This window comes from Hyalella azteca, unplaced genomic scaffold, assembly GCF_000764305.2.
Source record: "Hyalella azteca isolate HAZT.00-mixed unplaced genomic scaffold, Hazt_2.0.2 contig3590, whole genome shotgun sequence".
NCBI classification, from domain to species: Eukaryota; Metazoa; Arthropoda; class Malacostraca; order Amphipoda; family Hyalellidae; genus Hyalella; species Hyalella azteca.
This window is the reverse complement of record NW_025933834.1, coordinates 13,379-37,650: the sequence shown is the minus strand read 5'-3', so window position 1 is coordinate 37,650 and position 24,272 is coordinate 13,379. Positions and strand designations below refer to the sequence as shown.

At 38.2% G+C, this 24,272-nt stretch overlaps 2 protein-coding genes and 1 long non-coding RNA gene across 3 annotated transcripts; all 3 read left to right on the top strand.

Annotated features, from left to right (window-relative positions):
- The first annotated feature begins 10,655 nt into the window (after positions 1 to 10,655).
- Positions 10,656 to 12,768, top strand: LOC108670867. The gene is made up of 4 exons (XM_018158357.2): positions 10,656 to 10,766; positions 11,097 to 11,269; positions 11,668 to 11,796; positions 12,038 to 12,768. The coding sequence occupies exons 1-4, from the start codon at positions 10,664 to 10,666 to the stop codon at positions 12,224 to 12,226; spliced, it is 594 nt and encodes a 197-aa protein (XP_018013846.1). The 5' UTR covers positions 10,656 to 10,663; the 3' UTR covers positions 12,227 to 12,768.
- Positions 12,769 to 12,840: 72 nt separating this feature from the next.
- LOC108670865 (methionine--tRNA ligase, cytoplasmic) lies at positions 12,841 to 16,017 on the top strand. The gene is given in 4 exon segments (XM_047879669.1): positions 12,841 to 12,905; positions 13,303 to 14,986; positions 15,262 to 15,436; positions 15,439 to 16,017. Coding segments are annotated over 4 exon segments (2,100 nt in total). The 3' UTR covers positions 15,615 to 16,017.
- Positions 16,018 to 19,443: 3,426 nt separating this feature from the next.
- On the top strand, positions 19,444 to 23,972 carry LOC125177617. Its single transcript, XR_007156596.1, has 2 exons — positions 19,444 to 20,002; positions 23,011 to 23,972. It is a non-coding gene; the product is annotated as an uncharacterized LOC125177617 (long non-coding RNA).
- Positions 23,973 to 24,272: the final 300 nt, after the last annotated feature.

The following is a 24,272-nucleotide window of genomic DNA, read 5'->3' as shown; positions in this document are numbered from 1 at the left end:
CTCATCGTGTGATTGACCTGAGTTACTGGATGGGAGGTTGCAGAAGGGTTGGGTGATGTACTCAGTGATACATTTATAGCTGTGTTACAGGTTCTGCTCATAGTTATGTCTGTTTTACGTGCTTTACAGCATCTCTATAGGACATCTTGACAGAACAAGCTTTCTCATCTGATAGCTCGAATTTCATTCAACGGCAACCTCCATAGTTAGCAGTATGTGTGCCACCACAGTTGCAGCATTTTGGTGCTAGACTCCTAGAAGAAGAGCAATCTTTAATATTATGTGGTCCATCGCAACCTACACAGCAAGAGGGGCCTTTACAGTTGCTGGCATTATGGTTAAATCCTTTAAATTTATAGCCCTGCCAAAGCTTACTCACAAATGTTTCCACTGTGAATCGTTGGTAGCCAAGATACAGCCATACAGGTAGATAGGTAGTGGTAGATGCTGTGATGTAAAAAGCACCTTAAACATAGCTGTTTTTACCGTCTTTGCAAAAATTCAAATTTTCTTAATTAAAAGCTTAATAGCTCTTAGTTAAAAGCCTAATTAAGTAGTGTACTAGTGTTCAATATTCAATAGTGTTCTAATTGCAAGCTGTCATATCCCAAAACAGCTCACACAGCGATCGGAATTTGAAAACAAGAGTGTCGGCATTACAAATTAGTAGAGTTTGAAGCGCGGCCAGAATTAGTCTCACAAAATGCCAAATTTAGTCACACACAGTGTCTGAATATATGGATTTAGTAGGTTTGCATTCTGAAGGCTTTTAAATAAATATGGCATTTGGCAACATTTTGTGACGTTTCATTATTGCTGGCACAGTGGCACGCATGGTGGCAATCCATAGGTTATTCAAAAGAACCTGTTCTTATGTCATTTTGAACCGATCAACGCTTTCCGGACCGGTCGATGCTCTTGCAAACGCATAAGTACTCACAATAATTCCCTGCCACCATGGTGGCACGTAGTGCGGTGTTTTTAGAGTGACATAAAGCAAACAGAACTCAAGTTGCGCAGTAGTGACAAACAAGAGATTTTTTAGAATCAGTTCATTTTTAATCTCCTAATTTACCAAAGATTTAAATCAATTTCTTATGTATGATAATGCTGGTATCCATGATACTTTGCTGGTATACTTATAGGCTAGGACTCAAAAATGAATTTGAGGGAGAGTCTAAAAAACTCTTTGCTCTGCCACTATGAGTTGCGCGTACGGTAAATTTTTTATAGCCATTCATATTTTGCTACGTCCTTAAAGTGTCGGAACTCGGAATATACCACGACAGTAACCCCGTTTACCCTGTCAAAAGATTCTTACAGACATTTTTCTGAATCCTCTTAACCCCTATGGTTAGTACAAATATAACTGGGCTAAAACTTTGCTAAGAGATAAAATGCTGAATCATTTGCAAGAAATTTGGTGATAGTCTTACATGGCTACACGGCCTACACCTACTCACCTAGGCTAGGACGTTCATCTGGTGCAGGTTCAAGTTCAATAATCATGATTAAGGCATTGGCATGTATGATTTCCTCAGGTACCTATTTCAGCAGAGAGAGCAGAAGTTGGCCTCTATGGCTCTGCCCAGAAGTAAAAACAGTTTCAGAGTCAGATAAGTCTTCCTGTTCTAGGAAAACAGAATAAGATGGAAATTGGAAACCCCTCAAAATTTGACCCAATCCCAGCATGTAATGCATTTCTGTTGCATCTGTCACATGATGATGATCTGTGTAGGCTAGCTGCATCATTTCCTTGCTATCCTGTCATTGGTGCTGCCGGCTGCGGTGCAGACTCCGAAATGGAACTTTCAGTCTCACTCTCTGCCTCTGGTTTAGAAGTCCCAGATGAGAGGCTAGTTCAGCCTAGTTGTACTCGTTTTTTTTTCTTACGTTTGCACTCATGCCCAACCCGTCCCATATTCTAAAAATGAATGAAATAACTACCTCTAAGGCTCAAACAACAAGTTTGGAGATCGCTACTTACGATGACCTCTTCTTACCGATCACGTAACCAGACATTACAATCGATACCAGATCTTTATAAAAATATATATGCTGTCAGATAATACGGCCATGTTTACTCTACGAACCCCCGAAGTCTGTCCCACCGGTTCCGGTTGTAAGTGAAGTGAAGCCAGGCAGCCCAGGCTCAAGTTGTCCGTTCATACTTCACAGCCCGAGTGCCCGACATCCGCTGACGTCTCGGACAAATTTACGGCCGGACCCGAGGCCGGTCTCGCGGCAGGATTCCAGATTCAGTGTACCTGGAATATCTCCCGAAGTACTGCACGTAACTGGATGAACTTGGTACACCTATTCATTATAGCCATTCGCTGGTCTATTTATACCTATAGGACTAATAATTGAGCATGATTACGTACATGTAAGAGTCGGTATATGCCGCTATCAGTCTTCAGTTAAACTTTGATTAACTTTGATAATGAATGACTCCAATGTGTATATGGTTGATATAGGACGGCAAAATTTATCCATTTAGACAAGTTTGGTTGAGAACCACAAAGTGAGTTTTATTTACAATCTTCTTCTTGGCATTCTAAGTTTGTCGAACCATATTTTTCGAAAGCGTTTGTAACTCAATCGACAATTCTACGGACCCGCCGGCGAACTCGCCAGCGGACTCGCGCAACTGGGACACTCATAATCCCTTAAATACTTAACGGATGTGTATGAATTTTGGAATGTGAGTATTAATTATCGATACGCTGCCGCAGGAATTATTACCGATTTTTACATGAATTATTTTTTAATTAACACCAATTAACGTATTTTTTTAAGCAACTGGGCCACTCATAATTCCTTCAATACTTAACGGATCTGTATGAATTTTGGAATGTGAGTATTAATTATCGATACCGACGATACGCTGCCGTAGGAATTATTACAGATTTTTACATGAATTATTTTTTTAATAAAAACCAATAAACGTATTTTTTAAGCAACTGGGACACTCATAATTCCTTCAATATTTAACGGATCTGCTTGAATTTTGGAATGTGCGTATTAATTATTGATACGCTGCCGCAGGAATAATTACAGATTTTACATGACTTATTATTAGCGTAGGTTAGGTTAGGTTCGGTTAGGTTAGGTTAGGAAATAATTCATGCAAAAATCTGTTATAATTCCTGCCGCAGCGTATCGATAATTGATACTCAAATTCAAAAATTCATACAGATCCGTTAAGTATTGAAGGAATTATGAGTGGCCCAGTTGCTTAAATGCAGCGTATCGATAATTAATACTGACATTCCAAAATTCACACAGATCCGTTAAGTATTGAAGGGATTATGAGTGGTTCAGTTGCTTAAAATATACGTTTATTGGCTTTAATTAAAAAGTATTTCATGTAAAAATCTGTAATAATTCCTGCGGCGGCGTATCAATAATTAATACTCACAGTCCAAAATTCATACAGATCCGTTAAGTATTTAAGGAATTATGAGTGGCCCAGTTGCGCGAGTTCGCAGGCGAGTCCGTAGAATTGTCGATCGAGTGAAGTGCAGCTACAGTGTTGCAGACTAATGTTGCAATATCTGACGTCTCGGACAAATTTACGGCCGGACCTGCGGCCGGTCTCGCGGCCGCCGGACAAAAAAGCATGGAAAAAACCTAGCCAATCAACGAAAACCTCGAAGGTTAGGTCCAGTTAGGAACAGGTTCCATTAAAAACACAAAAAACTGGAAAACTCATAAAAACACTAAGAAAACCTTTCGGCCGCGAGACCGGCCGCGGGTCCGGCCGTAAATTTGTCCGAGACCCCAAAATCTGTCACTTCAGTTGCAACCATTTAACACCGGGACTCTCTAGTCCCGCTTATAGAATTTTACCATTAACATATATTTAATTATTTTTTCAACAGAAATGCATTCTTTAGTCCTAATTTACTGTGAATCTTTAAAAAAATTCCGAAAGAAATTTGTAAATTGATGCTTAATTCTCTGCTGTTGAGAAACTTAATAACTTAAGTTTCCCTATAACGTAAATGTAATTCGTAAAGAAGTTATTACAAAGATAAATTCGGTAACAGTAACGTTTCGTAGATACCGGCATTATCTTACATAATGAATTTAATTAAATTGTCGAGTTAATGAGGAAATTAAGACGATTTGTCACTATTAATTTTCTTGGTCATATGTGCTTTGAAGTTTGAACAGAGCGTCATGTATCATTTGTTGGATCTTGTCGCACTCGAAAAAAACCGACGTCACTTCAGTTCCTGTCTCCACAACCGGCCAACACGCTGTTCCGGCGGTAGACTGAGTGAACTTTAACTAGGTTAAATCGTAAAAACTAAACTGAACTGTAAATACAGCTATTTTTAACTAGGTTAAATTGTAAAAAATAAAATGAATTGTAAACACAGCTGATATATTTAGATAGCCTATTTTGTCATATTTGTAATTCATTCTTCTAGTTTGATATGAAAAGTAGTTGGATCCTGTCTGAGCAGCGGCTCTTGCTTGTGGATGTTTTCTTGCGCCATGTTTGCCCTGTTTTCCACAGTTTGCATCCTGAGCCACTGTATCCAGTCCACAGACCTACTTTAAACAAGAATTCAGTGGTTACCTACTTAGAAGAATTTAAACACAATACAGGCTTTCAGGCCCAACGGCCGTCCTCGAGGTCGACCTGTGGCTTTAAGTCTACCTAGAGTAGACACCCCGAAAAGAAGAAGCTGTTCCGGCGGCTGTGAAAAACAGTTTGTCGTTCCACAGTTCCACTCATCACATCTTCGAAGTCAAGCCACAATTCAGACGGCTGAATTCTAAAACAACTGCAAAGCACGTCTAGTCTCTAGAGCCAAGTGGCTTTCGTAAAACCCGGACCCGGACCGGTCCGCCGGACCCGGACAGAGTGACTAAAACCCGGACCTGGACCGGTCCGGCGGACCAAGTTCGAGAAAATAAAAGGCTGCAAATCATCTGAAACGTCGAGAAAACTTTTAATTTTACATATAAAATTTTGATATTTACTTAGAAAAATTTCATCTCACCAACATATTAGGGTCACAGAAAAGTTCACTTCTCGATCAAACTAATCGATAGAGAATGTTCTGAAACGTCCAGAAAACATAAAACTTTGGTATCAAATTTTTGAAAATTTACATAGAAAATTTTCGTGTCAGGTCCGGGGAGCCCCGGACCAATGTATTTGGACCAAATAAACCTTCACTTCTCGATCGAACTAATCGATAGAGAATGTTCTGAAACGTCCAGAAAACATAAAACTTTGGTATCGAATTTTTCAAAATTTACTTGGAAAATTTTCGTGTCAGGTCCGGGGAGCCCCGGACCAATGTATTTGGACCAAACAAAAATTCACTTTTCGATCGAACTAATCGATAGAGAATGTTCTGAAACGCCCAGAAAACATAAAACTTTGGTATCGAATTTTTGAAAATTTACTTAGAAAAATTTCGTGTCAGGTCCGGGGAGCCCCGGACCAAGTGACTAAAACAGAGACCCATGTGTCCAAGCGGCTAAAACCCAACCCCTACTAGTAAAGAATAGGTAAATAATCAGAATAAGTATTTTTTCGTTCAAATCTTTCGACAAAGTCAATTAATTAAGATAATTTCGGCTGCTTTTGACTGATTATGGGCCTAATTTTTTCCTCTCATTCCCTGAACTTTACGCGCTTTTTCAAAACATGTCCAACTTTAGGTGAAATTTCACGAACGTGTTCACTTTATGATAGAAATTGCACTACCCTAAATATTGTTCGTTAGCAATGCTCAGCTTTCAGTACATGAAGCTTAGTTTTATCTAGCATTTCGTATTCTAAAAGGAAATCAATCTTTTGTTTTCTATTTAAATTTTCATTTGTCCTCTTGTAACCAACTTGTCCCTACCTAAGATCCTTCGAACAAATTATATAAGATTGGTAATTAATATTTATTTAGCTTCATTCGTTTCAAGATAAACCGATTCCAAGGTCAATAATATTAGGGTAGCCTACTTCTGAAATGAAACTCCATTTATACAGTGTATAAATGGAGTTTCATTCATTTAAACAATTAAATATGTGAAAATAAAACAAGAAGCGACTGTTTTAACTATATATGTATCTACAAATTCTAAGGACTTTATAAGAGTTTAAGCGAAAGAATGAGAAGCTACTATAGGTAGTGAGAGTGAAATTCGGACATGAAAGCAGAAAAAATTGATCCGAGCGATAATTGAATTGAATGTCAAATTTAAAAATTCAAATTTACAAACGTCATATACCAAATGACTTCGAAATAGTTTCACATTAACTTAATCACAATTGATTACACAATTGCTGTGATCGTTCTTAGACAAGTCCATGCATTCATGCATAGAATATAGATATCAAATATCACATAGACTTTTATTCCTATTAAACATTGGCGCTTGATAAATATGATTATAATGAACCTTGATTCTTTAAATAAGCATTGAATCTTTAGAACTTCATTTCTAACCAGTTCAATCATTTACACTGACGGTATTATGAGCTAGAAGTAAAACATAATATTTAAAAATCAGATATAACGTGCACAAAGAAAGCTGTTCATCAGGGCACAAATAATTATTCATTGGGGCACATTTGACCTTTCGAAATCAATTACAAAATAATTGTAACCATTCAGGGGTGCGGCCATGTACTACGTAACAATTAATATAGGCGAATATATACGTACGTTATTGATCAGTTTAATTATAGGTGAAGAATTATTTAATCGAACGATGGACACAAGTAAGAGATGTTTTCGTCATTTTGTCTTTTAACTCAATAGCACAAACATATCTAGCGGCAAGACGATTTTGAGCGTTTATTGAGACTTCGTAACTGTTGTAGCTTTGGTCGACGAAAATTTACACGAACACTGAAATTAGTCACGAGATGATATTAATTAAATCAAAACTTTGTTAAACTGCCATAATAATTATACCGAGCCTCCTTCATGCTAATTTCGGCTACGACGCAATCAAGAATATAATGAGTTGCCATTTGCCATCATCTTCTGCCTTTTAGTGAACCAGGAAGACTATTCTTACATTTAATGTTCACTCTAGTTGGGTGCCTGTAGTCAAGGGATTGTTCAACAGTTCTCTGTTGTGGGTTTCAATAATCTGATGGTGATTGGTGCACGATTTCGAACGTAGCTATCGGAAAATTATTCTTGGAGATCGTGATGATACTGATCATGATGAATAATATAATCGTTCTGCGTGGAGTGGTTCTGTCATCATTGAAGAATGAAGAGTGTTTCCTAGATCCTTTGTTTCATTTAAAATCTTCTCAATTACCCCCTTGTAGGCTTATACATTGTACTATATACAGTGGGGGAAATAAATACCTATTCGTACACTTGAAAAATCGTATTTTAATGTATGCAAGTACACAAACTGAAGAGGAGAAGTGATCTATTCTATATTATGTATAGAGGCGCATTGTATTCAAAAATAGCATCAATAGAAATTAAATCTCAATGCAACAAAAATTAATGCAACATGTTAACTTCTTAAGCACGTCTAGTCTCTAGAGCCAAGTGGCTTTCGTGAGAAATGTTATTAAATGTCTAAAAATATTAAATGACTGAGAAAGACTGCTACTGTGCTTAGTGTGCTACACTGTACGTCTGTACACAACACAACTTCACAAGACATTTTGAATTGAAGCAGGCTGAGTAGACTAAGATTCTACTTCTAGGATTAATAATTATCATTGGCACTTTTAGTAGTTATTGTCTAATGTGTAATGTCTAGTGCCTACTTAGGCTACTTACTAATTTACTATATTCAGTAGAATCAGTACATATACATTGCTTATGATATGCCATAATTACCAATTTTAATTTGCCATCATGCGTGCGTAATTGCGTATTATTTAGGTACAACTGCACTGCTCAGTAAGTCAGTGCAGTGAGTGCACAGTGCCCAGTGCCCACTGGCCACTGCCCAGTCTCCAGTGGCTCAGTCAGCCTCAGTGCCTGTGCCAGACTGCCAGTGCAAAGTGCAAATAAACTATCATAATAATAGATTGCTTGTCATTATTGAAGTTGTCACTTGTCAATATCATATGTCATTGCTCATTTGCCATATTTTTTACCTTCCAATTTGTTTTACTTATGTTATATTTATATAAATTTATTATATACTTATAAAAGTTATTATAAGTTAGGCCTACTTTTACTATAACTGTTGTTCAGAACTTCAGTTGTTGAAGTAATTACCTAACTTTCTGTGAGTTTAACTGAAAAGTGAAAAGCCATAAAAATTTTAGGCCATGAAATTTTGAGTTACCTAATTTATTGCAGTAGGCCCACCTATTGCGGCGTATTGCCTATTCACTATGATCATTATACCTAAGTTTTTTAGTTCCTAATTAGCATTGTATATGAAAAATATTTTAATAGATGCCTGCAGGCTGCTGCTGGAGTGGCTGCATAGTGACAAACCCCAGATTTTCAGAATCTGTTGATTCTGTTCATTTGTAATTTGATAATCTACTCAGTATTTAACCCGATTTCTTATGTATGATATGGCTGCAGCGGGCAGCCTGCGTGCGCGGGGTGTAAGCCAAATGTTTATTTTGGGATGTACGCCAGGGATAGGGAAGAAAGTTGCCAGTATGCTTGCTAAAAAAATGAAAGTACAACTCTGACCAATGCCCGATGATTGACATGGATGCACATGCTTTATAATCAATGTGACAAATGCTGGATGATCAACACTTTCAACAGAGACACAAGCGCTTTATTATCAATTTGGATAATGCCAATGATTGACACAAATGCACATGTTTACGATAGATTTGGCCAATGCCCAATGATTGACACTGATCATCTGATGCATTATGCAAGCACTTCATGATTGTTCTGGCCGAGGCTCAGGGATCGACACTGATGAATGCGCTTTATGATTGACTTGGCCAAGGTTCGATGATTGACATAGAGTCATGCCCTTTAGAATTGATGGAATTGATGCTCAATGATGAAAACTGATGCGCTTTATGATCAATGTGGCGTAACGCATAACATAAACAACACAGCACACATCACTGCATAGTGCATAACAACCAAACACATTTCACAACATATTATAATGACAAGTTAACAACATAACACTACAGTGACTACACATTATAACACAACATAATATAATTCCACACATTATAACATAACATAAAACATCATGATATAACACTATACATTGTAACATAACATAGAATACAGTTTAACACATCATAATATAATAGAACAAATTATAATACAGCACAACAGAACATAATAATAACATTACAGATTAGGCTGTGTTATAATGAGTTGGGTCATTTTAGGATTTGTTATAAGCCTTGTGATGTGTTATGTTGTTATACTGTGCTATGTTTTTTTTGTGTTGTAATGTGTTCTATTATATTGTGATGTGTTAAACTGCATTATATTATATTGTGTTGTGTTATAATGTGTCCTGTTATATTATCTTGTATTATGTTATGTTGTGTTATTATCTGTGGTTATACATTATGCGTTATAATGTGTTGGGTTGAGTTATACCATAATGTTTTAATATGTGCTGTATTATGATATGTTGTGTTACAATGTGTTCTGTTATGATATGTTGTGTTACAATGTGTTCTTTTATGATATTTTGTGGTATAATTTGTTGTTGTTCTATGTTATGTTTTAATGCGGTGTTATGACATGTCAATCATCGATCATTGGCCACATTGATCATAAAGCGCATGTGTCCACGTTGACAATCAAGCATCGGTCAGAGTTGCACATTTGTTATTTAGCAAACATACTGGCAAATTTCTTCCCTGACATTCTGGTGTACATCTTGAAATAAACCTCTGCCACACCTTCCAGGCCATGGCAACCAGGATGCTGATTGAAAGTCAGGATGGCTGATGTAGATCCTCAAAAGACGCTATGTAAGGTAAAGGTGGTTAATGAAGATTTTCAAGACGCCAATATTTCGAGCTATAAGGCCCTACTCTAAAGCCTGGTGGATGTCTGCATGGTACAATGGTACATTTCTAGAATTTGCAGTACCTATCAATCATGTCCTGCCCATGTCTGACCTGGGTGCAGAGTTTGGTGAATGTGTCTCCAATTTTTACATTTGTAGATCAAAAACTTTGCCGAAAATACCCAAGATGTGTTGCGGCATCGCCAGCAGTCTTCAAGATGCATCAGCGTTGCATTGTATTTGCATTCTTATCTACCATCTGTAGTTATGGGCATATCTTTTGGTCTTAATACCTAACCTGCATTCTATCATTTAAATTTGTAGATACCAGTTAATTTATTTCTTCAATTCCATTATTCCACCTTGTTCTGGTCATGCAGAACAAAAATCTTAAGCTCAAAAATTGTATTACAAAAATCGACTGTTTCAAGAAAAAAAAAAAGAATATATTAATGAAAAACTTGTGCTTGAATAAACTAGACTACGTATGGTCTATAGATAATTTTCTTATTTACTAATAAAATTCAAAAGCAAAGAAAAGTCCACAAAAATTCATATCTTTATAGAAAACGTGCTATATGATAGATATGAATTTTTGTGGACTTTTCTTTGCTTTTAAATTCTTAGTTAATTTGCAATTTAAGCAAACAAGTGATATAAATTCACTAATAAAATTCATTCATTTTTTCAGAGTACAATGTTTTTACATACAGATATTCAAGCACTTCATCCAAATGGATTTAAAATCACTGCTGCGTTGAATATTTCTGGAAAGGATGCTATGATCAAAAATGAGAAAGGTACAGTGATAGATTTCCATTAGGAGCTGTCCCTATTTATAGTTAAATCTTATAATATTGCTACTTTGAAGAAGACTGTTTCTCAGCACCTAATCATTTTTGTAGGTATATGTAGAGAAATTTTTAATATCTTATTATGCATTTGTTTGAATTACTTATTAAATTCTATTTCTCATGTTCAAAATATTCTGCAATAGCTCTGAAAAATTGTGCTTAGACTAAAACAAAAATGCTTTTTTTTTGGTCTATTTAAGTGTAGTTTATGAAATTCTATAACCTTGTATGAATATGTCTGAATGTCTAAATTATGTTTTCTTTTTTTTCCTTCAGGCATTCATGATGGAGCAGCCTTACAAGTTACTGACCTACGTACAGGAGTGTTACTTAACCTCTCCCCCAACTCTGCTGTGCTGTTCCTTCTGGCAAAATTCAAAGCTGATTCAGATGCCCTTATTGATGATGCACAGGCTGAATGGCTCTATTGGGAAGCATCCCAGTTTCAGGTAAATTGCTTTTTTGGCCATTTTTCATCACGGTTTTAATTAAAATTAACAATATTCACTAAATGTAATGCATTTATTTCAGTTAATGCATTCTTCTTAGTTCTGACAATGTAAGATATTATAATATCATCCTTAGTTGTCAATATCTCATGTTTACCTATCTCTTGACAATAAAATTTTAACCCTTAGTTTTGTAGCATGATGTACAATAACTTTTGAATAGAAGAAGGTGTCCAATAGCTCCTCTGTTAGTTTTTTGGCTACTATGGTTTCCAAAAATTTATGAATCAAATAAAAAAATTTTGACTAATATCTTAAATCATGTCCTTACATTTACAGTGCAACTGAGAATCCTTTGGATATGTTCAATAAATTTTTGTTGTATGTATATTTCACAGAGGGCAACATGGAGCTTTTTGCAAGGATGTGTTGCAAACAAGGTGGATGCAGCCGCCACAGCAGCGTTGTTGAAGTGTCTTTCTCAGCTGGAGCAGCAGCTCAAACTGTCAACCTTCATCTGTGGGCATGTGAGTATCACATTGCAGGCAATATATTTGAAAACGAATTGACTTAGAATGCATACATGATTTGCCTAACAACCAGGTTTTTTTCCTCACAGTTAAATAATTTGTATAATATGGATGATATATTTCTAAGCTAAGTTTTTGTGTCTCTCCAAACATGAAAAATGATGTTCATATCATGTCCTTCAAATTGAATCAAATTAATTTCAGCTTTGAAATGGTAACACAACTTTTTGATGAGCAGGTGCTGGAAGCAAGTGATGTCGTGATTTATAGTTCATTGCTGCTGCTGACAGCTACACCATCAGCTGCTCCTCTACTGGCCAACTACAGCTCCGTGCAGCGCTATATCGGACAACTTTCTGACATTCCAGCCATCAAGGTTGCTTTTAGTCTAATGACATTCCAGCCATCAAGGTTGCTTTTAGTCTAATGACATTCCAGCCATCAAGGTTGCTTTTAGTCTAATGACATTCCAGCCATCAAGGTTGCTTTTAGTCTAATGACATTCCAGCCATCAAGGTTGCTTTTAGTCTAATGACATTCCAGCCATCAAGGTTGCTTTTAGTCTAATGACATTCCAGCCATCAAGGTTGCTTTTAGTCTAATGACATTCCAGCCATCAAGGTTGCTTTTAGTCTAATGACATTCCAGCCATCAAGGTTGCTTTTAGTCTAATGACATTCCAGCCATCAAGGTTGCTTTTAGTCTAATGACATTCCAGCCATCAAGGTTGCTTTTAGTCTAATGACATTCCAGCCATCAAGGTTGCTTTTAGTCTAATGACATTCCAGCCATCAAGGTTGCTTTTAGTCTAATGACATTCCAGCCATCAAGGTTGCTTTTAGTCTAATGACATTCCAGCCATCAAGGTTGCTTTTAGTCTAATGACATTCCAGCCATCAAGGTTGCTTTTAGTCTAATGACATTCCAGCCATCAAGGTTGCTTTTAGTCTAATGACATTCCAGCCATCAAGGTTGCTTTTAGTCTAATGACATTCCANCTGCGTCCTCTCTGCTGACTGTTATGCCAGGTAAAATTGATAGATGTTCTCATTCAGGCCAGGTAAAATAAGTAGTGGCTGTGTCCTCTCTGCTGACTGTTATGCCAGGTAAAATTGATTAATGTTCTCGTTCAGGCTCGGTAAAATTAGTAGATGTTCTCACGTTATGCCTGGGAAATAACGAAATATTTACAGATATTTTTATGTCGGGTAAAATGGATAAATTTTATCACTTTATGCCTGGTAAATAAGGAAATATTTACACACATATTTTTATGTCAGGTATAATGAATGAACTTTCACATACATATTGTTATGTTTTAATTTAATCACTGTAAACTGCATTCATTGTGCCTGCCCTCTGTAAAATATTCAATACTGCCTCATGTACGATATTAGTACTGCCACCTGCCCAATATTCAATACTGCCCCCTGTACGATATTAGTACTGCCACCTGCACAATTTTAGTACTGTCACCTGCTCAATGCTCCATGCCGTCGCCAGGTTTTGCCGACTGCGAGGCGACAACGTGGCTTACATCTGCGGTACAGACGAGTATGGCACTGCAACGGAGACCAAAGCTATAGGGGAAGGTCTAACCCCACAGCAAATCTGCGACAAGTACCACAAAATCCATTCAGACGTCTACAAGGATTTCAACATCAGTTTTGATTATTTTGGACGCACAACGACTCCAAGCCAGACTGAGATAGTTCATGAACTGTTCTGGGACTTGGAGAAAGAGGGCAAGATTTCAAGGGAGTCCATGGAGCAGCTTTTCTGTGAGCATTGCTCTCGTTTCTTGGCGGATAGATTCGCTGAGGGCACATGTCCTCATGTTGGCTGTGGGTACGAGGACGCCCGAGGTGACCAGTGCGATGGATGTGGTAAGCTCGTGAATGCTGTGGATCTCGTCAATCCTCGCTGCAAACTCTGCTCCAAGACTCCAAAGATTAAATCTTCCAATCACCTTTTTATAGATTTGCCTAAAATAGAAGGTAAATTGCGTGAGTGGTTTGTGGAATCCTCTAAAAACTGGAGCAGCAACGCAAGTATTATCTGCAACACGTGGCTTCGTGATGGACTCTTGGCACGATGCATCACCCGAGACCTGAAGTGGGGTGTACCCGTGCCACTTGAGGGATACGACGATAAAGTTTTCTATGTGTGGTTTGATGCTCCCATTGGCTACCTTAGCATCACCAAGGAGTATACCAAAGACTGGGAAATGTGGTGGAAGAACCCCGACCAAGTTAACCTTTATCAGTTCATGGCTAAAGACAACGTGCCGTTCCACGGCATAATTTTCCCTTGTACTCTCACCGGAAGTCCTAAGCCATGGACCCGAGTGACGCACCTCATGGCGACTGAGTACCTCAACTACGAAGACGGGAAATTCTCCAAGAGTCGTGGCGTGGGTGTCTTCGGTGACCAGGCAATGAAAACTGGCATTCCGAGCGACGTGTGGAGGTTTTATTTGCTGTACATTCGACCTGAGTCCCAAGACACTGTGTTTTCATGGGCTGATCTTCAGATGAAGAATAATACTGAATTGCTTAACAACTTGGGCAACTTTGTTAACAGGTCTTTGAAGTTTGTGAGCCAGTTTTATGATGGTTTGGTTCCCGAAGCAAAGCCAAATGAAGACGACTTCAAAGTAATGGCAGCTGTGAATCATGAGCTTTTCAATTACCACAATGCTCTTAGTAACGTCAGACTACGTGATGGACTACGCCACATCCTTGCCATGACAAGGATAGGCAACCAATACATCCAGGACAACGAACCTTATAAACTTATCAAACCTGATCGATCTACTGAAGATAAAGAGCGAGGTGCCAGCGTCATTTCAGTATCTGCAAACCTTGTGTTTCTAGTTGCTGTGTGTCTGCAGCCATACATGCCCGACACATCTGCCAAGATTCTGCAGATAATGAACCTTCCTGATGCCACACATTGGCGCCTGCCCACCGCGTTACCTCACGCTGTGCCTTCTGGCTGCAAAGTCACAAAACCTGAGCCTCTCATCAAGAAGATAACCGATGAAGAACTGCAGCAGTGGCAGCTTCAATTCAAGGGCACAGATGACAGCGCGGCTAAATGTCAAGTCAAGAAGAATTCAGCCGTTGTTCTTCCAGCTATAGTTAATGTTGATATCGAAAGCCTCAAAAAGATGATTGATGAACAGGTAGGGTGTGTTTATAGGGGTGAATATGTAAAGAGGTATTTCTGTGTCACTAAATTTTCCTACACGGTTGCTTCTTAAAATATAATCGAATAAGCTCTGACGATAATGTTCATTCTGTTATCAAAATTGAAGCACATTTTTTTGAAACGATGCGCAATTTTACAGCTTACTTATTTTTTTATGAACAATATTTTATGATTGCTGTCAAAAACTTTTAAATTTAATTTACAATAATTTTGAACTACTACTTTTCAACTATAAATGTTCTGGAACAGGGAGACAAAGTTCGAGCATTAAAAGCCGGAGGAGCGTCCAAGGCAGACATATCAGCAGACGTTGCTACGCTGCTGCAGCTGAAGAACCAGCTTGCGCAAGCCCAGGGCGCCCCTGCCGTCCCTCCTGCTAAAGACAAGAAGCAGAAGAAGGCTCGTAAGTTTTCATTCAACACGGATTACTTGCATATCAGGGCGAAGCAGTGCGCACTCTCAAGAGCAGCGGCGCCTCCAAGGACGCCGTTGCTGCCGAAGTCACTAAGCTACTGCAGCTCAAGTCCGAGCTCGCTGTTGCCTTAGGTGTAGACGTGTCATCCCTCTCAGCGCCTAGCAAATCCAGCAAGAAAAAGAAATAACATCTTGAATATTTAATTCTCAGCCTTTTAAAGCCACTCAGATACCTATTTTATTACCTAATTGGCACTGAAGAAACTGCTCCAATGTCATGGCAAATCATCTCTTGGAATAAGAGCTTTTTTTATGGTCTAGTAATGCTTGTATTTGTTATTTATTGTATTCTAGTTACACTCGTCGTTTGGTATAAAAAAATGTGACAAAAAAATTTTTGTGACTTCTAGTTTTGTTTGCGAGGTAATTCTCCTATGGTGATTTGTTATGCTAAAAAATTGTACGTGTTCATGACGAGTGTTCTTGTTTATTTTGTTACTCCATAAATACTTGAGAAGACTTGTATGCGATAGAAAACTGCGAAACGTCATTTTTTATTTTCCATATTTACATACATTTTCTCGGGTGTCACCTGGCATTTCCTTCCTGTTTCCCTCATTTTCCGCTATCAGTGCATAGCTCACTGAAATTTATTCGAAGTTCTTTTATGAACTTCACAAAAGTCAATAACAATAGCTGGTTTCCCAACTTGCTTAGACTGCCACAAACAATGCCAAATTTTATATTATCACGCTCATGGTTGCTAAAGTTGTGCTCTATTTTCTCGCACGATGACATACGGATAGACTTCAAAGTACATTAGAACTGAGTTTGCTCTTTGCTACGGTAGGTAAATCCTCCCATGTTTGGCAGTACTCAGAAATATTGTCTAAAATCATTAAACATAAATCTATTTTCGGTTTGCTCTAAATTCCGCAGTCAAGCAAATGAATGTGCAAATCCAGAAGTAATCTACGATAGAAAAGACTCAATCGACACTTCTCCGGACCCGCCTGCGGACTCAAACGCAAAACCTAACTACGCGCTCAACCGAACGACTCAAAACTCCTACAATACTGAACGGATTTGCTTGAATTTTGGAATGCGAGTAGCTATTACTGATGCGCTGCGGTAGGAATTATTACAGATTTTTACGTAAATTAGTTTTCAGTTAAAACTAATAAACGTATTTTTTAAGCAACCGAACGACTCATAACTCCTACAATACTGAACGGATTTGCTTGAATTTTGGAATATAAGTAGTTATTATCGGTACGCTGCGGTAGGAATTATTACAGATTTTTAGGTAAATTAGTTTTCAATTAAAACCAATAAACGTATTTTTTAATCAACCGAACGACTCATAACTACAACAATACTGAACGGATTCGCTTGAATTTTGGAATATAAGTAGTTATTATTGATACGCTGCGGCAGGAATTATTGCAGATTTTTACATAAATTACTTTTCGATAATACGGAAAACCAAACTTCACGTTCATTTCACCCAGCCTGAGTTAAAAATGCTACCCGTTTTATTTCAAGAATTCATAGCTAAAAAACGGCAACTCGTAGGTTAGGTTAAGACAGCATAGTTCTTTTTTTTTAATGCCACAAAATACTGAAACTTGACCTGGCTAGGGCCCAACCTGCGAGGTGAGCGTGAAGTTCGGTGCTCCGTATTATTAAAAAACTAATTTATAAAAAAATCTGTAATAATTCCTACCGCAGCGTATCGATAATAACTACTCATATTCCAAAATTCAAGCAAATCCGTTCAGTATTGTAGGAGTTATGAGTCGTTCGGGTGAGTAAAAAATACGTTTATTAGTTGCAATTGAAAACTAATTTATCTTAAAATCTGTAATAATTCCTACCGCAGCGCCTCAGTAATAGCTACTCACATTCCAAAATTCAAGCAAATCCGTTCAGTATTGTAGGAGTTATGAGTCATTCGGTTGAGCGTGTAGTTTTGCGTTTGAGTCCGCAGGCCGGTCCGGAGAAGTGTCGATTCAGTCTTCGTTCACGAGTTTTTTTTTTTCAATTTTCCCCTCACTCGTGATTTAAACAGCAAGATGTGTTTAAGTTCGCAGTGAAAAAGAAATTACTTCTAAAATACTGAACAGATATGAACAAAACTTTATATATGAATACCTAACCTCCCAACGGTGATGTTTAGTTTGTGACAAATTTGTTGATTTTGCTTTCGTTCACGAGTTATACGGAGAAAGGACCGGCATTTCTCAGGACGATTTTTAAATTTGCATTGGCCATAAGCCGTATACGTAAAGCCGTATAACTCGCGAACCGAATCGGCAAGAAGGCCGAGCGGTTAAGTAGAGCAGAATTGTAGCAATGAGTTCGAGACCGTAAAATGCTGTGAATGTTCTGCGATATTAAGGGGGAGGTATCCCCTCCGGAAAAACTTTTTTGTTTACGGACGGATCTTTGTGAAACTTCCCACATATATGTAAAACCGCAAAAGAATCACATTTTGTTCATGTGATTTTTTCGGAAAAATTGATGGAAAACGTGAAATTCATAGAAAACGGACAAAAAAGGGGGTGCTGTAAAAATCTATCTCCTCCTAGGGCTTTCAAGCTACAACATAGAGACGCATATTATTCGATGCGTAAAGACCATACCAATCGAGTAACGAAGCCCGATTTTTGCCTTAGTTTTTTTTACACGCATTTTTCCATTTTTTCTCATTTTCTTCAGATTTTCCCCCCGTCCTCCCCATTTTGAATCCAAACTATGCACAAATCTAAAAAAAGGGCTTCGTTACTCGATAGGTATGGTCTTAACGAATCGAATGGTATATGTCTCATCGCTGTAGCTTCAAAACTCTAGGAGGAGATAGGTTATCCGTGGCAATAAGTTAAACTTTTCAGGACAGCGCGACAAAGTCCCGCGCGCCTCGAAATAGGCACTCAATGTAGCATAGATACCAAACTACAGGCTTCTGTAGCTTCCTTCCACTCAAAGATGGTAGCAGCGACTTGCAGTACACCTCTCCGTACGAAGCGAGGAGGGTGACTGAGCCTTGATGCCAGAAACAACTATATATCTAGTGCTGACCAACGATTTACCTCCCATCTATTTACTGAAGGAACTCCCTCCCCGCCCCCTTTTAAAGAGCAGCCGTGTACGTATAAATTAACGTACAGGGATCGCAGTGGTATCGTTTGAAAGCTCAGAATGTCAGCTTTAAGATGAGACTAAACGAGTAACTAAAGCGCAACTCAATCAGACACCATATTTAAAATGCTCAGCAGCTAATACCTTGTACAGGGTCCGCTAAAAAAACTAAAACATGCCATTAGGCAGGAAGTGGCAGCCATTCCAAGGGAATTTACACGAAGAACTATGGGCAACTTCAGGGAAAGGCTTCGTGAATGTCTTAACAATGGGGACATCATTTATCAAACATAATTTTCAAAACCAGGTAAAGTGCACTAATTGCTGTAAAATGGCATCAAATAAGCTATTCACAAATAAAATTAATTGTTTTGTATGTGTCGTATAATTTTTGCAAAAGCCTGTTGAAATCAGGGAGGTTTTTTTGGCGGACCCTGTATCTAATTAATGAAGGAGCTCCAACACCCGCCCCCCTTTAAAGAGCCGTCATGTACGTATAAATTCACGTACAGGGATCGCAGTGGTATCGTTGGATAGGGCAGAATGTCAGCTTTAAGATGATAGTAAATACCAGAAAAGCCAAAATCCTAAAATTTTAGGGATACCTCCCCCTTATGAATCGGCGACAAGCCTACGGCCTAATAAACGCCGAAACCGCTATTATTATACTGGAGGAAAATATTTAGCATTTTATCCAAATCACAAGTTATTTTTATTTGTTGTAATTTATTCGGATTAAATTGTTTAGAAATTATAATATAATTTCAGCGTTACTGCGAAAACAATAAATTGCTCCTTCAATAAAATTAGAACCATTATTAATGCGCAATTTAAAGTTTTCAGGCGCACCGAAATTTGTATTCTGCAGTATCTGCATTCTGCACAGTGCACATGGCATTTGGCTCGCGGACCGCGGTTGAAATTGAAAGGCGCGTTATGCTAATTTGTGAAATTGGGCTGGGGCCTGTGTAAGTCCTTCTCTTCATTCTACGCTACCTAGAGACTCAAATAGTGCGGCTGTGTTTTTTTAGAAGAGAATATTGCGGAATGAATTCTGTTGAAGATATGTTTCGAAATAAGGTTATAAAAGCGCAGTTGATCGAAGAGGCAAAAAACATTGCCCATGAAGTAAGTCAAATCACTGAGAGTTATGATACAACTCTGAACGACCTCAGAGCCTACCAAAGTGAATTGCAGCGCATAACGGCATTCGTCGAAAAAATTGATGAAAAATTATTCAATCATCGTGAACTTAGTAGTGATTATGCTATCAGAGTAGAAGTTACGAAGTCAACGCGGATGAGCCTTATAATAACGAAAGCTTGTTTGACCATAAATGATATGCTCAGAGACAGAGTCAGAGGTCACAAGAACCAGAACTGCAAGCTAGAACTCATAGCCCTAGCAGCAGCAACAACTTGAAGTGGTGTCACTGGTGAGTCAATTTATTGTATTCTCAGCCTCAGGTCTTGGACTCCTGGTGACTGGTGAGTACTGAGTAGCCTATTGTGGCGGCCCTGGCAGGCTGGCAGGCTGGCGGGGCCTGTGGGCTGTGGGAGCTGGGGCAGTGGGGCGCTGCTGTGAATGGACATACATGATACAAGTCGTAGCTACATTATTATTCCTACTGTCCTACATACAGGTGGAATGAAAGTAGGGAAGATGAAGGTTTATTGTGTGATCATAGTACTGATACTGTGATGGGGAATTGGGGATGAGAAGGAAACTGTGGTGCACTTGTTGATGGAATGTGGGGCATAGCCTATGAGATGAGAGAGCAATTCAGGCTGTCAGCCTAACAGCCTATGATGCTGAATTGCTGATGGAGGTGATTCTGATTTCTGAGTGAGGGAGGTGAGATTAACAAAGGGGGGCATGAGTCTATGAGAGAACAAGAACAAGGGAAGGGTCAAGGGTGTATCATGGATGTCACTGGAATGACTGGATGGCAATGATTGTGGCTTTGTGGCCAAATTGTGGGTTTGTCTGGGGAAGCATCTGTGGCTATGTTTGAGAGTGTGAAGAGATTTTTGGAAAACACATGGACTGTGGAGGTTGAGGCCTGAGGGAGAGGAGGATAAGTCATTAAAGTCAGTGTGGGCCCTGTGGGGTCTTGGGGAGCCAGGAGCGGGGAGTGGAGGGTTGAGAGATGGGACTTTGCCGCAGTTTTTTAGACTTGCCTTCTAGTTCAATTTTAAGTCTTATAAGTAGACCAGCAAAGTGTCCTATCATGGAATCCATTATCCATGTTCCATGATACTGATGATGATGAAAACCAAGTATTCTAAAAAATTGTAAAATTAGGCCCACCTCCTGCAAAAAATTCTCTCATTTTGTCTTGAAAAAATAACATGCCTATAGCCTATATGGTTTGATCTTTTTTCATAACCAGCCTTTCTTTTATTAGTCTTTTATGAGTTGACTTCTTTTAAGGAGCCATAATATCAAGTGACTAAATGGCAAAACAGACAAATCACAAAAGTCTATTAACTTTGCTCCCCTTAGTTGACTTTGATTCTGAGGAAATATCTGGTGGTCACTTATTTAATTTCATGTCATTGGGATATGTCTTGAATGACTTGTGAAGCAAGTTAGGGGACCAAGTAATATTTTGGTAACTTCAAAGTGGGTGGGTAGTGGGTATGTCTTAGGACTCTAATCAATTTTTAGAGGCTTGCACTATTCAGATATGGGATGACTAAATTTGTTCAAAAAGGCTTAATAGATGTAATTTTGATAGTATCTATTCAGTCTTACTGCATTCTGAAATTCAAACATAATATAATTTTGACCAATTCTTAAGTTTTCTTTAAAACCCACTTTTTACACTTTTACTCTGGGTTTCTTAGGTAAACCCGTTTTTTTATTGAAATTTGAAAAACCTTGGGTTGGGTAGGTGGGCAGGTAACCAGTGCAACCATGCAAAATAGGAACGCATTTCCCTCCAAAGGGACCAGGACGCCCAGAACGAGCGCACACTACAGCGCTCCTGCACCCAAATCATTAATGACCATTGGTCGTTAAGGATTTAGGAAGTGGTTGGTCATTGACCAACCACTTCCTGGAATTCAACCATGCGGCCGTCCAGCGGCGCTGGGCAAAGGGAGTGGCGGTCACTCACTGTGTACAGTAGTTGATTGTAGCACCTACTAGGCTACTACCAATAGACTGGTACTTCAAGTTAAACTGCAAGGTTTCTATCATGCAGATAAAATTATAGCATTTGGAAAGATGCGAAAGAGGATTCCATCTCTGCTTACAAACACAGTCGGCTAAAAATGGATGGGGATTGAATCTACAATGTTGGAAAATATTGCTAAAAACAGAAAAGTGTGCATTAGTCTAGAATCTAGATGGATTTAATTGTCCTAGAATGGTGGGATCAGAGCCATAAAAGCTTTACTTAGTTATTGGAGGTGGTTCACAATGCCTTGCAAGTTACAACCACTGGCATTTAATTCTTGATTCATTCAATGGTTGAATGCCATATGGGAATACTGGTATACTGCTTCTTATTCTTTCAAAATTTGCTGAAGGAGAATAAAGTATTTCGGTTGAATTGCAAATTTCACAGTTCTATGACAGGTACCGTATATATGCACCATAGATAATTTGAAATTTTGCAGTTGATCCTCACTCCTTACAGAAGTTACTAGTTTTTTTTTAAATAATTGCAATTTTGAAATTAATAAGACTTGCAAAAATATCATTTAATACATCAAATTGTGCATTTTCATCTAATTTTGTACCCAATTGCATGCTGGATTGCGGCAATCTTTAACAAAATAACGCTCGAACGCTTAAATATAAGAATTTTCAGAACACGTTTACCACGCCGGACTTCCCCAAATCAGAACCAATCCTGACCTAATTAAAATGAGGCTTTTTATTCACAATACGCTCCCGCCAGCATTGTCATAAAAAATTTTAATGAAAACCCAGAGAAATTACCTTTTATTATCACAAACTTAATATACAATATTGAAATTTGACATTTTCCAGGAGCGCCTCTGGCCGCTTAATTAGACTAGCCAACATCACCCTTACTCGTGGTTGCCGTTTGAATGCTGGCAGCTACTGGCGTGTGGTGCCATTCCAACACCGCGAGTTAGGTACAAAAATCCTGCATGCACAGCGGCGTTTTTGCTTAATTTTTACGACGTAATTTGTTTTCGCGCATGTTATTGTGAGCAAATTGTGTGGTTGCTTGTAGGTGTCCATAATGGAATAATCCGAAGTGAAGTTTACAATGGCTCTCAATTTTTTCAAGAAGCTAAGTGTTCAAATTGCATAGGATACGTAATTAATGCGTTCTTGACTAGACGGTGCCATAAAATCGTATTTTCTGGAAATTAGATCATTTTAATTGTTTCAGAAGTGTGTTTATTTGACGTTTCTGTGCTGCCATAAGCGACGAATAACAATCGTGTATCTTGTCGACAGATGGCGACGTCTACAACGCATGATGGCGCCACGCAGGAAGGAGGAGAGGAGTTGAACCAGTCACAGTGTTGTGGCTTTGAATTGGTCAACTTTGGTTCCATTGATTTAATTATAGGCGATATAATCTCGTTTTTTCATATTCGTATCTCAGAAGAGGCATGAAATTGGAATTCTCAAATATTTTATTTACTGTAAACTTTCAGTTCTGCTTTTATTAGATGTCTTTGGGGTTTTCAGAGGACTCTCCTTTCAGTAGAGAGATATGTCTAGCTTATTTACGCTGTACTTGAGAATATGCTCTTCTTTAGATAAGTGATACTCGAAAGGATTTCTTTGAACCAACTTTGATGATACATATTTTTAATCGTCAGAAATTACATCACTTCTGCTTCTTACAATTTCATAAACATAGGTTTGTAGCAGATGTGCAAGTTCGTCAGAACGCAATGGTGCGTTCAGAACCAACATCGTAGAATAACTGTGCAGCATATCGTGCTATAAAACTTGCAAGGGTTTCGTTACTGCCAGAATCTATGAAATCTAATTTTATAGATAACCTGTTTAAATCGTTTATTGCTTGCTAAAATTTTATTTTACATTGTTGAGACATTGAATTTATTTGAACTTATGTTAGTTGCTTCTGTAGGTGTTGCTTGTTTTAATGTATAATTTTGCCCAGTAACTTCTTTTCCAGTAGCCAAGTAATTTTCTTTGAACTGTGCTGAAGTTATTATTTTTCGAGCAAGAAATGCTACATTTTTTAAAGGATGCTCCGTTGGCAATTAGATTTATTCGTAATTTTGGTGCCGGTTTCTCGATCATGCGTTACTTTTTTGTTTCACTTGATTTACATTGTTTATTTTTTATCAAAATAAATCTTGAAAATTTTCGTTCCTTAAAAATCAAGTTGTTACGGTTTCAAAGTTGCTTCAATAAAATGATTGATAATCGGTTGGCGGTAACTCGCTTCGTTCTTGCTCACATTTACCAATGTGGATTATATTTATACTTTTCACCGAATAACACGTTTTTTAGCTTAAAAGCTGTGGTCTACTGACAAACTCTCGCATATCGGCCTATGGCCACGAATACTAATGACTGTCCATGTATCAGTAGACAAAGTTGACATGGAGACCATGCCTGTGGCTAGAAGAATACCTGTTGATTGGCTCTGATAGATTTCTCATATAGAGCAAATAATGAGCTATTACGTTTCAAGACAGTCATGTGAACTGTGAAGTTGCAACCGGTTGGACCTGATT